The sequence below is a fragment of the Bos javanicus genome, chromosome 8 (genome assembly GCF_032452875.1).
Source record: "Bos javanicus breed banteng chromosome 8, ARS-OSU_banteng_1.0, whole genome shotgun sequence".
NCBI lineage: Eukaryota > Metazoa > Chordata > Mammalia > Artiodactyla > Bovidae > Bos > Bos javanicus.
The window spans coordinates 111642325-111657246 of record NC_083875.1 but is presented as its reverse complement, the minus strand read 5'-3'; the positions used below and the strand labels follow the sequence as shown (position 1 = coordinate 111657246).

General features: G+C 51.5%; 1 protein-coding gene across 4 annotated transcripts; it reads right to left on the bottom strand.

Moving 5' to 3' along the window:
* Positions 1 to 4094: 4094 nt before the first annotated feature.
* Positions 4095 to 13310, bottom strand: RNASEH1 (ribonuclease H1). 4 transcript variants are annotated; one of them, XM_061426715.1, is made up of 10 exons: positions 13094 to 13310; positions 11956 to 12071; positions 10662 to 10715; positions 9609 to 9779; positions 7926 to 8025; positions 7039 to 7093; positions 6609 to 6693; positions 6026 to 6150; positions 4816 to 4906; positions 4095 to 4438 (listed from the first exon to the last, which is right to left on the bottom strand). In XM_061426715.1, the coding sequence occupies exons 1-9, from the start codon at positions 13207 to 13209 to the stop codon at positions 4820 to 4822; spliced, it is 909 nt and encodes a 302-aa protein (XP_061282699.1). In that variant the 5' UTR covers positions 13210 to 13310; the 3' UTR covers positions 4095 to 4438; positions 4816 to 4819. The 4 variants fall into 4 exon arrangements, with proteins under 4 accessions (XP_061282699.1, XP_061282700.1, XP_061282701.1 ...); XM_061426716.1 differs by having other exon boundaries at positions 9609 to 9767; positions 13094 to 13309; XM_061426717.1 differs by lacking the exon at positions 10662 to 10715 and having other exon boundaries at positions 13094 to 13307.
* Positions 13311 to 14922: the final 1612 nt, after the last annotated feature.

Here is a 14922-nt window from a genome sequence, read left to right as displayed (position 1 = left end):
TCAGCAATACGTACACTGTGAAATTCCAGATGTTCAAGCTGGTTTTAGAAAAGGCAGAGGAACCAGAGATCAAATTGCCAACATCCATCGGATCATTGAAAAAGAGAATTCCAGAACAACGTTTACTTCTGCTTCATTGCGCTAAAGCCATTGAATGTGTGAATCACAGCAAAATGTGGGAAATTCTTCAAGAGATGGGAACACCGGAGCACCTTACCTGTGCCTCCTGAAAAATCTGTATGCCGGTCAGGAAGCAACAGTTAGAACCGGACATTGAACAATGGACTGGTTTCAAATTGAGAAAGGAGTACGTCAAAACTGTATACTGTCATCCTGTTTAACTTATATGTAGAGTACATGATGCAAAATGCCAGGCTGGATGAAGCACAAGCTGTAATCAAGATTGCCGGGAGAAATACCAATAACCTCAGATATGCAGATGACACCACCCTTAATGACAGAAACCAAAAAGAACTATAGAGACTCTTGATGAAAGAGGAGAGTGAAAAAGTTGTCTTAAAACTCAACATTCAGAAAACTAAGATCACGGCATCCGGTCCCATCTCTTCATGGCAAATAGATGAGGAAACAATAGAAACAGTGACAAACTTTATTTTGGGGGCTCCAAAATCACTGCAGATGGTGACTGCAGCCATGAAATTAAGACACTTGCTCCTTGGAAGAAAAGCTATGAGCAACCTAGACAGCATATTAAAAAGCAGAGACATTACTTTGCCAACAAAGGTCTGTCTAGTCAAAGCTATGTAGTCAGGTAAGAATGTGAGAGTTGGACCATAAAGAAAGCTGAGCACCAAAGAATTGATGCTTTTGAACTGTGGTATTGGCAAAGACTCTTGAGTCCCTTGGACTGCAAGGAGATCAAACCAGTCCATCCTAAATCAGTCCTGAATATTCATTGGAAGGACTGATGCTGAAGCTCCAATACTTTGACCACCTGATGTGAAGAACTCACTCACTGGAAAGGACCCTGATGCTGGGCAGGAGGAGAAGGGGGCGACAGAGGAGATGGTTGGATGGCATCACTGATTCAGTGGACGTGAGTTTGAGCAAGCTCTGGGAGTTGGTGATGGACAGGGAGGCCTGGAGTGCTGCAGTCCACAGGGCACAGCATCGGACACAACAGAGTGACTGAACTGATGAAACATGGCAACGCACGTTATATTTTCCAATTTTTTTTTTTTAATAAACACCCAGGAGTGGAATCGCTGGGTAACAGGGTAGTTCTAACTTTAGCTGAGAAACTGCCATAGTGTTTTCCATACTGCTGCGTATGGCAGCTGCACCAATTGACATTCCCGCCAACAGTGTATGAGGGGTCCCTTGTTTCTGCATCCTAACTGTTGTCTGATGGCTGCCATTCTGACAGGTGTGAGGTGATTCTTCCTTAATCTGTTTTTAAATTAACTTATGACTCCAGTACTTTGGCCACCTCATGCGAAGAGTTGACTCATTGGAAAAGACTCCGATGCTGGGAGGGATTGGGGGCAGGAGAAGGGCGACAGAGGATGAGATGGCTGGATGGCATCACTGACTCGATGGACGTTGAGTTTGAGTGAACTCCGGGAGTTGGTGATGGACAGGGAGGCCTGGCGTGCTGCGATTCATGGGGTTGCAGAGTCGGACACGACTGAGCGACTGGACTGGACTGAAGACTACACCAGGTCTTTGTCGCTCACGCAGGCGCTCTCTGCTTGCAGGGAGTGGGAGCTCCCGTTCCCAGGCTCTAGGGTGCTGGCTGAGTAGCTGTGGTGCACGCGCTTAGCTGCTCCAAGACATGTGGGGTTTTCCAAGACCAGGGATCGAACCCATGTCCCCCGCACTGACAGGTGGATCCTTATCCACTGCACCAACAGGGAAGACCTTCCTTAATGTTTATGTTCTATTTGCATGGGTTTGTATTAAACATATATGACAACTTACCCGAGAAAAATTACAAAGACTAGCTCAGCCAACAACCTTGAAAGTCTTTAGTAGTCACTGTGACCCTGCAGCTTGTGGTCACCATTTCTAGTCAGAAACCTTCCAAACTTCCACGTACAGAACTGTCCTGTCTGCTCGGGCGTCCAGAGCAACACACTGCAGCCTTGGGGCTGAGACAGAATTTTGTCCTTTTGGTCCTGGAGCTGAGCTCGAAGATGACCATGTCAGCAGAGCTGGCTTCCCGGAGGCCTCTCTCCTTGCCCTGCAGACGGCCTCCTTCCCGCGTGTCCTCACGTGGCCCTCCCCCTGCAGGTGTCCCTTGGGTCTTGAGTGGACTAGGGCCACCCAAACAGCCTCATTTTAATGCAACCACCTCAGGAAAGGCTCAACATCCAAAGCCAGCCACAGCCTGTGCTGGGGGCGCATCTCAGCCCCTTGAACCCCCCACGCTCGCATGCAGTGCGGCGTCCTCCAGCTGGGCCCTGGCGACTGGATGGGCTCGTCCAAGGAGTGCTCTGCGCCCCAACTGAGCCACTATGCTCACCCGCTCCGTCTCGTCTTGCCCCAGTAGGGGTAGCTCTCCTGCATGTCCTGTCTGCCAGCCCCACCATCCTTCCCAGATGCCAGCCAACGGCCTCGGCCTGGGCGCTCAGCACCCCTGCCCTCCAGGAGACATGCAGAAGGGGGGAGCTGTTTTCTACTTGAAGCCCCTCCAAACTCAGGACAGGCTGGGCCGTGGCAAGAGCTCAACGCCCCAGGCCTAAGACCCTGCCTGTGGATCGAGTTGCCTACTCCAACAAATTAAGACCACCCCTGCCCCCCACCCCGCCAAAATAATGCAGCCAATTCTCAGGCCTTGAGGAGTGAAAATACTGCTAAAGAGCGACACATCCCTGACCATAAGACCCTGATTTCCAAGATGCTGAAACCTAAATGAGCATCTTGAAGCTGCTGAACTGCAGGGGTGCCTGGACTGACTTCCCCCGGGTTCCTCAGACCCCATGACCCTAACCCGGGAGATGCTGGCAGGGCCTGCCCGGTGCTGGGATGTGACAGGACACATCTAAACCCCGGAGGGGACACAGGCGCAACTGAGGCCCTTGTTACAGACACAAGAACGTAAAATCTCCCCCAAACAGGAAACTCACATGGCAGCTGGAGACGGACAAGCAGGAAATGCACACACATGAACATAAAGAGCAATCAAGAGCCACCTAGAAGGCTCCTCCCACAGGCCAGAGCAGCTACAGGCTGGCTGCGACGGGCTGAAGTCCACCAGGAAGGCTCAAGTACATGAGTTCATGAGCTGTACATATCTTTACATGTTATAAAAACACATAAAGAAAAACCCCTAATTGGTCACCTTCTCAGGATGACAGGGAGCCAATCTTAGCACTTACCCTGCCTTTCATATGTGACCTCTACCCCCTGGCACCAAAATTGATGAGGGGAAGGAGCTTCTGAAACCATTCCAGCTAATAAACGAGTAGGATGGGAGGGTATCAGCCTTCTGCCACCAGCGTGACTTAACAGACCCGGGCCCTGAGCGCCGGCAGCTGCCCGCGCAGGAAGGACGAAGCCGTGGCTGCCTTTTGATGAGCGCCCAGGACACTCACGCCCGTGGGAGGAGCCCACGGCAACCGAGCCTCCAGACCCCACTGCCAACCTGCAGGCAATGGAGACGGGAGAACACACTGGATGGACCAAGATGGCGAGTAACAGATCTCAAAGTGGGAAGCGGCAGGGCAGATTGCTCAGGCTCTTCCACAGATAAACTGTAGGCAGACCAATGGATTGAGGCAGAACCTGTGAATTAAAGAGACTTAAGAAATGTCAGGTTAGGGTGGGGGAGGTTCAAGAGGGAGGGGACATACATATACTGACGCGGATTCCTGTTGTTATGAGGCAGAAACCAACAGTGTGGTAAAGCAATCAGCCTCCAATTAAAAGGAAATTGAAGAAAAGAGAAACGTCAAGGCAAGAAATCAGCAGACTAAACTGCCACGGAGAAAAGCAGGCAGTCACTTCTGTAGCAGTGGGGTTAGTCCTGGGGGGCGCGGAGGCTGTGCGCGGAGGCGCCGGGCTGGGGCTGGTCACAAGGGCGTTCACTTGCAGCCATCGTCATAACGTAACGGTATTTGTAGTGACAGTAATCCAGTAAGCAGTCCATTTATTTTATATCATTTTCTGCATGCTTTTATGACAACATTTGTAGAAGAAAAAAATAATGTTAAAGTTTTTAATTTTCAAGGTGCTTTTAACAAAAATAACCAAAGACACTTTTACAGCATTAACAACCGCAGTCTTCAGACGCTGTGACTGCTGCTATCTGGTGGGCATGCAGCCGGGACTGCTGGGGGCAGGCGGCCCCCCTCATGCCCACCGGGCACGGCCACGTCCCCCCAGCTGGGCATGGGTCCTGGGGGGCGGGGGGGCACACCTTCCTCCAACCCCGTGGAGGCACCGGTCCGCCTGAGTCCTGACTCCATCCTGCTGACTGGAAGGCAAATGAACGCTTTCAGAAAATGTCTAGATTTCTTGCCTGCACTTTTAAACCCGTGTTTACCTCATCCTTGTGAAATCAAGGCCCTGACATTTTTGTCCAAACTGCAATACAGCTAATGAGAACAGTATCAAGCCCAATAAAGCATAATGCTAAGATCTCACAGAATTCTCAAATCTGAACAATGTTCAATTTATGAACCATCCAACCAGCTTTACTGCACACACCACAGACCAGCACCCGCCTTCTGGGTTTAGTCTGAAAGCCGGGTCTGCCCACTGACGGTGGGGCCCAGCCTGGAGCTTTATTCTTCACCCCAGTAAGTAAAGGGGATGCGGGCCATGGCTTAGGGTTTCCAGGAGCTACAGCACCTGCTCAGTCTGCGGGCTGCTTCGCGCCTTCTCTCGCTAGTCTGTCCGCCTCTTCGTTGCCTCTAAACCCCGAATGGCCAGGAACGTGCATCTGTTAAATAAATAAAGTTTCCTTTTATTCTTACCAGTTTTTTACACGAGCAGCACATCACTACACACTCACTGCAGTACGAGCCAACCCCTCAGAGGGCGAGCGCAGTGGCCCCCACAGCCCCCCTCAGCGCAGCCCAAGGCGTGGGCCCCCCGCACTCAAGCACCAGACATGCCGGCAGGAACCAGTTTCTCCACAGACTGGGCTTCAGCACTCTGTCGGTCTTTTCCCACTTAATGGTGAGCTTCCAGGCAGAGTAGAGGTATGGATGGATATGTACGTCACACACACACACACACACACACACACACACCCTAGTCCCCTCAGTGCTGCTACACAGAAGGGGTGCACCCGTGTAACTGAACTGTCTGCACTTAGGCTGCTGAAAGGCAAGTTTACTTTATTTTTTAATTTTATTTTTTGGCTGCATTGCAAGGCTTGCGGGACTTAGTTCCCTGACCAGGGATCAAACTCGTGCCCTCAGCAGTGAAAGCATGGAGTCCTAACCCATGAACCAGCAGGGAAGTCCCTGAAAAGCAAGTTTAAATGACAAACAGGTTGTCAAACAGTCAAGAGGGTCCTGGGCTGGGACAGCAGGGTAGGGTTAAGAAAGCGACTGGACTTTTAACTTTCTGTTGTTCAGAAAGATAATTTTCTGGGGGGAGAATAGATATACACTCTCCTTTGGATATGGATATACATACACCCAGTGTATATTCAGGGCTGAGCCTGCTGTCCTCTGGAAACTATCACACCATCGTTACCCGGCTATACACCGACATAAAACAAAAGGCGAAAAAAAAAGGTAATTTTAGTAAAAGTGACCTAGTGTAAGAAAAAAAAATCACATTACTAAAGCTTCATCACGCAACTCCATTCTTAACGAGACACAGTACACATTAGTTTACCCAACGTTATGGAGACTTCCCAAGAGACCTGGAGCTGCAGCTCACAGGCGGCTCTCAGGGGCGGGGGCGGCGGGGGCGGGGGGCCGCCTGCGGGAGCAGCACTCCTCACGGGGGCGCTCTCACACACACTGCCGCAGCGACGCAAGTCATCACCCAAACCACTGCTGCGCTAGCTCACTGATGCCCCTGGTCCTCCGGGCCCGGCACTCACCCACTGAATGTCCATGCCCCGCGCCAGCCGCTCCAGCTCCGCGAAGTCCTCCTTGTTGGTCACCTCCTTCCCGGTGCTGGTCCTCCAGCCATTCTGCTTCCAGCCCTTCACCCAGGTGGTGATGCCTGGGTGACACACACTCTCAGAGGTCCCTCCCGCACGCGCCCATCTTCCCTCCTCCCCAGACGGCCCTCTGACCGCTGCTCCACTGGCACCCAAGTCACTATCTGGACCCTCCTTCCCCCCGGGCCGGGCGCTGGCTCCTCCGTCCCTCCACTCGACCTACAACCCGCGGCTCCGGGGCTCAGGCCCCACGTCCTCCCCCTCCTCCACAACCCCCAAGCCCCCAGCAGGCCGTGGGCCCACAGGCAGAACCTCCCAGAGGAAGCGCACATGCCCATCACGGCCGAGCCTCTGGGGTAACCCCGGACCAGCGCGGGCTTCCTTCAGCCCCAACACACCAGCGCCATCCCCTTACAGTCTGGGTCCCGCCCTGACACCACACCTCCTCCAGGGGAGGAAACACGGGCTTCCCTGCACAATCATTCCAAAAACGCAGGAGAAGCCAAACGCGGCTGCTCACCATTGATGGTGAACATGCTGTCTGTGTAGAGAACCAGCTTAGTGATGTCCTGAGCCTTAGCTTGCTCGATGGCTTTGCAGGCTGCCTTGAAGAAACACACCAGTTTCATGCTGAAAAGACCATTCGACTTTCGACACTGTTGTTCAAAATTACTGAAAAATTTAAATTCCTTTTCCTGTGCTAACTGTAAGGATAATATCGTCTATGTGAAATAAGGCTACACATACAATTCTGTTCAGACATCTACTCAAAACAAGTTTTATCATTTTTCTAGAAAACTCCTATTCATCAGGACTGTTATAGCCCCAAACTTCTGGACTCTTGAGTATTTTACATACAAGGAGCGTAGAAAGTCCACTGATATGTTCGAGTCAACAGTAAAGAACAATGAATTGACATACTTAGCAGAAAAATACATCCAGTAACTTACATGAATCTCCGCCCTTTGGTTTGTTTGTCGCCCAGGAAGTCTAATTCCTACATTTCTGGTATCAAAACAGTACAAAGGAAAATAAAATTATAACACTAATTCTCAAAGTGATTCCTTAAGTCACTTAATGGCTAATATGCTCCTCTACATTTTTTATTTGAAATGAATGAAAGCATCATTCAAGAACACAGCCTTTAAAAATCAAACCAAGAAACCCAACATTTTATTGAAAAGCGCCACGGTATGGTCTTATAGGAGAACCCTGGACCAGGAGGCAAAACCCAAGATTAATTTCTGGACCTGAAACACACTAGCGTGTGATCCTGGCCAGGTACTAAGCCTCTGGATGCTCACACCACCCGAGCTCACCACCCCGTGGAGGGTTCAAGGCTAAGTGAGGCATCAAGCGGAGGCGGGCAGACGTACAGGCCAGGAGGCGCGGCAGCAGCACCCCGCTCCCTCCCGGGGCCGCTCGGGAACCTGGACACCGCTGAGCGCTGAGCGGCTACTCCGCAGGGCTGCAGTCCCTCCTTCACGTGGATTCTCGGCTGTCAGTTACTCCTCAAGTTCTTCCGCACTTGGGGCAGGCGCGTGTGAACAATCTCACCCCCCTCACCCTGACTCTGTGCCTTTTGAAAACCACGGGTCGCCTCTAAGCTCACTCATCTTCAGGAGTGGCAGGGGCACAGGGTCCCCGTCTGGGGACTCGCCCCTGATGCATCCTTGCAAAAACCACTGCCCAGGGGCTCGGGACCCTCCCGCCAGCCCTGCCAACGCTTCCAAACAATCAAACTGTAGCAGATGCTGCCTCATCCATTCCCCAGTTTTGAAGCGTGACTCGGTTAAATGTGAAGCTTAATAAAAGCCACCTCTTCTGGCTTACTTACAAGGGATGGCCTGGCCCCCAGTACACACCGATTCCTGCGCGAGCCCTCTTGCGCCCGTTACTGGAGCAGCAGCCATCAGTGTAGACGACCACAGAGTCCCCTGTGAGTGGGAAACTGAGTGAGTATCCAAGGACCAGCATTATGAAAAACTCGAATTCATCTAAAAAATTTACTGCAGTTGAGATAGCATTCTACTCCAAGAGGGCATTTGTGCTTTGGAAGTTTTCTGCGCAGGAGAGCACTACTACTGCCTCATGGGGCACCTGACTCTCCTGCTTGGAATCCGCTCATATTTCAGTCCTGCCTGCTGGGCAAGTTCAAGTGAAAGGGATCACTCTGTAAACCTAGAACCTGCTGCTGTTTACAATGCTTGCTTTAGAGGCCAACCAGCAATGCCACGGCCCCCTCCCCACAGGGGTGGGGGTCGGGGGTACGTTTATCCCCAAAAGCAGCCCTTGCAGACAACAGCGCCTTGATGGTGATGAAGACCTCCCTGCCTGAAGGGATGTCCTCTGACAAACGCGCACCTAATTTTTGTCTTCGGCCTTCTGCTACTAGTGTTTGCTTCTTTCCACCAAAACAGAGTTTGATCGACACACCAGTACTGTATAAAGAACAAGGCAGAAAAGGAGTGGCTCTCACGCTGCTGATGGCCAGCAGAGCACTCAGCCGGGCGGAGGGGGCACTGGGCTGCCAGGTGCCGGGGAGCAGGGGTGTGGGGCAGACAGAGGCGGTGCCTGTGAGGCGTGTCACAGGAGGGCAGACTAAGCAGGTGAAGGCAAGCGGGGCAGAGGCGAAGTGTGAGCGGGCGGGACTAGGAGCCTCCAAGACCACGGTCTGCTGAAGGAGATGCTCGGCATAACTGCCTCTCGGGTCCTCAGCTCTCTGCTGGCTGTGAGGACCCACCAGGCACTGAGGCGGGGACCCTCGCGCTTCATCTTCCAGTCACCCCGCAAATATCTGCTTCACTTGACTTAGATCATTTGATTTTGCTTTTCACATAACTTCAAAAAGTTTCCATGCAGTTTGACCAAACATTTTTTACTGGTTTCCCTTGAATTTATAATTCCCTTGAATTATAAAATGGCTTCTTCTTTGGGAAAACTTGGAACCCACAAATGCACTGATTTATATAAAAATTGCTACTTATTCCTATTTTTCATTCATACGTGTAAAGGACAAAAAGGAGACTCATGTACCGTAAGTCACTGAATACGGACACTTGATTCCTAGAGCTAAAGGCACGGGAGGAATTCACAACCATCTTGCTTCACAGGAGAAGACAGGATCATGTCTGTTTTGCAAAGATGGTATGTAAATGATTAAGATGCTGGTGCCAGTCAACATATAAAGGAGCTTTGTCCAGGGCCTTCCTTACCTGAAGCACTGAAGTCTTTGCATTTTCTTAGGGACCAGAAACACTGTGTCCATAGAGAACAACGGTGTTTACAAAGATCACCGAGTTTTTCACGTATAGCTTATAAAATAGTTTTCAAGTGAATGTCCAAAATTCTAATAATTCTGCACCATTTGATCGGTTATAAAACAGTGACCTTAGAGATTTTTAAATGACTTTTTCAGGTAAGAAGGTTACACGTCAGCTCAAGCTTCCCTCAAGCGGAAGAGGTTTTTACACATAAATAATTACAGTACTAACATTTTTAAAATTCAAGACAGACATACCCATGTAAGAAAAGGTGTCTTTGCTAACTGGAGGCAGTGGCTCTGCGCTCTGCCGCACGTGCTTCGCACACGCCCCTGCATCTTCATCCTCATCCAAGGGCTCACGGAGTCGCTTGCTCGCTTTCACTTGTGGTTCTTCTACGTGTTTAGTTTTTTGCCCTGAAAGACAGTCTACTCAAAAGCTAGAAACAACACAACATGAGAGGAGAGAAAGACTGATGTCCTGGAAAGTGACTCTAAACTTTCCTTAAGAAGCTCCACAAGGGCAGGGTAAAGACCACAGCAAAGCTGCTGCTAAAGACGACCGCTGGTTGCCATGGAAATGGCAGAGAGACCATGGGTGCTGAACCCTCCAGGGCTCAGAGTTAGAAAATCTGAGAGGCTCTTTCCCAAGAGAAAACAAGGACCCAGTTTTTGTACATAAGCTGAGAACAGACGATGGGACATATTAAGAAAGGGAAGTGGAAGCCAAAAGGGTCCGTGCAGGGACAGCACTGGTGGGCACTGCCCGGGGGGACAGCACTGGCTGAGTGCTCCTTCCAGAGTGGACCCGAGGGTGGCCCTCAAGGGATACTCATACCACTCAGGCTGTAGCTCGCTTCACTCTTTCATATAATTACGGCAGCTGACGCAGAAGAACCAAACCATGATTCAAACAACTGGTTTCTATCTGAGCTCTACCTTTCATCAGCTGTGAACTCTGTCAAATGACCTCACCCACCACAGCTGCTGTACAAGGAAGCACTCGGTGACCTGAAGCCGCTTTCCCTGCACCTCCCTTTCATGGAGCAGAAACAGGAACACAGAGATCTCGAAAACCACCACCTTAACCCAACACTAGAGGGCACTCCCTCCCCTAAACCCTAAACCAGTGCATTCGCTGAGCACCGACCAGACAGGCATCGGCTGAAGCCCCCTGCCTGGCGCAGCCTCTCACCCCACACCTCTCAGAGGACGGCAAAGCCAGCCTGGCAGCGCCGGAGGGAGTCTCCACTACGTCCAGAGCAACACCGGTATGTCCGCTCTGACGTACTCGATCCGCCTCATGTTTACCTTCAAAGTCCTCCTCTAGGGGATTCCCTGGTGGTCCAGCGATTGTGACTCTGCCTGCCGATACAAGGGTTACAGATTCGATCTCTGGTCTAGGGAGATCCTACATGCCAAAGGGGCAACTAAGCCCCTGAGCCCACAACTAAAGCCTGCACGCCAGAGCCCATGCTGCACAGCCAAGAGTTATCCCCACTTACCAAAACTAGAGAGCGTGCCCACGCATCAGTGAAGAGCCAGCACAGCCAAAAATAATCTTAAAAAAAAAAGGACCCAACCACGGCCCACGCATCAGTGAAGAGCCGGCACAGCCAATCTTAAAAAAAAAAAAAGGACCCAACCACGACAAGACTGATACTCCCAAACTAGCTTTCTATCCCAAGCCGATTTCCATCTGGGGAGAAAATGAAACTGTCAATCACACTCCCGTTGAAAGGCTGCTGGCAGATGGAGGAGGCAGCCACACGGGAGGCTGGGTCTCCTCCTCCTCGGAAACTCGCCTTTCAGGGCAGACTCCCAGCAGGGCCTGCCTCCCCCTGAATTCCGCTCGGCCCAGAATGGTCACGACAGCCCAGAGGAGCACTTGTTCAAAGTTTGAGCACCTTGGTGAGCTCCAGACTGCTAAAAAGAAGCTCATTTGAAATATTCTCCTCTCAGCCTTCATCCACTGCAGTAAAAAATGCCTTAGTAAAGTTCATGAAAACAAAAAAACTTCTTCAAGGTCGGTTACAGTTTAAACTTTTGTGCTCTAATGCAGTCACTCTCGGTGTCCCTTATGTTAGTCCGTAAACGTCAATTAACTCTACTTTCTAACACGTGAACTGGGGGAAGTTCCAATTGCATGACTTCATCCAGGGTAAAAAGCAAATGCCAGAGGTGCATGTTGGGAAAAGAACTACATTCATCATTTTACAACTAGAGCCCATAAAATCCACTAACAAGAATGAATATATTTAAAGGTGGAATTAAGCATAGTGAGGACCCTGAACAGAATAGGAGATCTGAGTCCTGGCTTGTCTCTAATACTATTACCAACAGAGTCCCTAAGTGAAAATGCTTTCAGCCTGTTTCCTAATCTGTAAAATGGAAACAACCATAATCTCTCCTCTCTGTGTTTAGAGGAGTAGCTACATAGATCATAGCAGAGGACAGAGGAGCCTGGTGTGCTGCAGTCCATGGAGTCACAGAGTGACACGACTTGGCAACTGAACCACCACCACAGCATATAAATCAAGAGACTCCTGGGCTATGACAGGCTTTGAATAGGCTACAATGTCACAATGCTGTGAACTGTGAGTACCTTCTGAATCACTGGGGCTTTCAGACCTTCTGACAAAGGCCCAGGCTTCCTCCTCTGTGGCGAACTTCTTAAATCTGGCTGCAGGAAAGCGGTCCACCTGTGCTCTGCATTCATCCCTGAAACACAAGGCAGGGTCACTCCTTCGGGCTGTAACTCACCCACTTTCTAACAGACTACTTTCTCAGGCTGGGAACGGTGTGAAAAGGTGGGCCTGTCAGCTCCGTGGAGGCGAAGGATCAAGCCTCCGTGTTTGTAGTTTCCTCTGCACGTCCAACCGTTCGCCCCGTGTCATGTTATGTGCCGGCCAGACAGCACGCTTGCACCATAAGGCCTTCCTCAAAGCACAGGAGAACTTTGGAAATGTAATCACTTCATTACAACATAAAGATCAGCTTATGAGGCCTCTTCCTCACAGCACAGCTGCAGGGGGCAACACAGGGCACTCACAACACATACACAAATAACAGACCTCGATAACGCGGGGGAAGAGCCCTGGCCCTGGAATCGTAACACCCGGGTTCAAGACCTCCATCTGTCACTTACTCGCCCCGTGAATTTCTGTAACACAGTAACTACACCCAAAAATGAGAATCCCATCTAACTCACAGGATTGTTACGGGGATATGAACACTAGTTGACAAGAATTTCTCTTTTTAAAAGCAGAAGATGAGATCAGGCGTTGAGCTCCATTATGTGTCACCGTTTGGAAACTCTTTCCGTGCAACAGAAGGGAAGAAGTGAAGTGATGTCACTCAGTCGTGTCCGACTCTTTGTGACCCCATGGACTGTAGCCTACCAGGCTCCTCCGTCCATAGCATTTTCCAGGCAACAATACTGGAGTGGGTTGCCATTTCCTTCTCCAGGAGATCTTTCCAACCCAGGGACTGAACCCGGGTCTCCCCCATTGTAGGTAAACGCTTTACCGTCTGAGCCACCAGGAAGGATTAAATAGAAGCAAGCCTCTGGCCAACCGTGACTGTAAGCGGCGTTTCTGATATTCCCAGCAAACACGAAGCGGACCCGAGGCCTACCACGTCAGGACCCCCGCGCGCCTACCCCAAGGTGGCCAAGAGGGCCGCGGGCTCCGGTCCCCAAGCGAAGCCGCCCACACCGCCCTGGGTCGGCGCGACTTGCTCACCAGGTCAGGAAGACCCCGGCCTTGCGGCCCCTCCTCACGGCATAGAACATGGCAAGACTGCGGCATCCCACAAAGGCCAAAGCCACTCTGTGCACCACGCCCAGAAGCCGGGTCATCGCTCACTCCTTGCCACCGCCGAGCCCCTCAGCTCCCGGCCGAGCGCCGCCATCACAGAGCCCGAACTTCCGGCGGCGGCGCAGGGAGATGACGCAGCCCGGCGCCGAGGGTGGGGCCCAGAGCCAAGTGCTCTCCTGACTCGTCAGTTTCCCGGATGTCCGTGAGGACGCGGGGCCTGGGCGGAAGTCTCGGAGTCCGGGCCCAGGGGGCAGAGGCGGGGACAGGGACTTCCGGGGCGGGGCCCCGCGGAGACGGTCCGGGGGGGTGGGGCCTGCGCGGGGGCTGTGCCTCCCGGCTCTCGCCCGCCTGCGCTCCTGGGAACCGTTCCCGGGGTCTGCGGCTGTGGTGGGCGCTGGAGGCTCTGCACGCTGGGCGTCGGGTCCCCAACCCCCGGCCCCAGGTCAGCCCCCCGTGTTCCTGGGCTTTCCCGGGGTGCGGGATACACTCAGGGTCAGCCAGGCACGCGGATGGGCTGGTTTACTCGCCCACTGTTGTCCTGGCCGGAAAGACGTTGGCGTCCACAAGTGAAAAGGGGTGGGTGCGGCAGAGAGAGGGAGGGGAAAGGGTGAGCCCGCACCCCGCCGCCGCCTCCACGGTCCCCTCAAGTTGGCGGGGGCACGTTTTCCCCACCTCCACCCAGGCTCTGTAACCAGAGGGATGTCCAGAACTTAACGCACTGCGACCCAAGGGGGTATTTATTGGAACGTTAATGTCTTAGAATATTGTCTTAGACTATAATCTACCCAATATTTCACATTTCGTTCTGTAAGCAAATGGACTTCTGTAAAAGTCCTCTCCATTGACAAGCCTTCCTTTTCAAATAATTTTAAACTACCTAATTTTCAAACCAGTCCATCCTAAAGAAAATCAATCCTGAATATTCATGGAAAGGACTGATGCTGAAGCTTCAGTACTTTGGCCACCTGATGCGAAGAGCCGGCTCACTGGAAAAGGCCCTGATGCTGGGAAAGATTGAGGGCAGAAGAAGGGGACGACATAGGATGAGATGGTTGGATGGCATCACTGATTCAATGGACAAGTTTGAGCAAACTCAAGGTGATGGTGAAGGACAGGGAAGCCTGATGTGCTGCAGTTCATGGGGTCAGAAAGAGTCAGACAGGACTTAGTGACTGAACAACAAAAACAATTTTCTTGAAGTCTTCAGTTCAACAGATGTTACTGAACACCTATGCTGTGTGACCCAAGCCCCGGGGATACAAAATTGACAGAGATAGGCATGTGAACAGACAGAAGACATCTCAAGAGAAAAGTGTATGCCAGGCAGGGGGAGTGAGCAAGTGCCTGGAGGGCCAGGGAACGCAGTAGTGCATGAGTAAGGTTTGAAGGATAAAAGAAGCGTTCCCTGGTGGCTCAGCCGGTAAAGCGTCTGCCTGAAATGCGGGAAACCGGGTTCAATTCCTGGGCTGGGAAGATCCCCTGGAGAAGGAAATGGCAATCCACTCCAGCACTCTTGCCTGGAAAATCCCATAGACGGAGGAGCCTGATAGGCTACAGTCCATGGGGTTGCAAAGAGTCGGACACGACTGAGCGACTTCACTTTTCTTTCACTCGGGTGAATTAGGCAGAGAAGGAAGTCTGAAACTCCAGGAAAAAAGAACCGCAACTGTGTGATCAGTGTGTTCTTGCCTGTGAACTCAATAAATATCCATTTGAAAAATTTCAACTTTACTAATTTAAATTGGCTCTTGTCC

Excerpts from the sequence above, each read along its gene's own strand:
- RNASEH1 (XM_061426715.1), bottom strand. The coding sequence starts at position 13,209 with ATGACCCGGCTTCTGGGCGTGGTGCACAGAGTGGCTTTGGCCTTTGTG. Across the intron at positions 9,780-10,661 it reads CCTAGAGGAGGACTTTGAAG|ACTGTCTTTCAGGGCAAAAA; the intron begins GTAAACATGAGG and ends GCTTTTGAGTAG. Across the intron at positions 4,907-6,025 it reads GGGGCATGGACATTCAGTGG|ATGCACGTTCCTGGCCATTC; the intron begins GTGAGTGCCGGG and ends TTTATTTAACAG.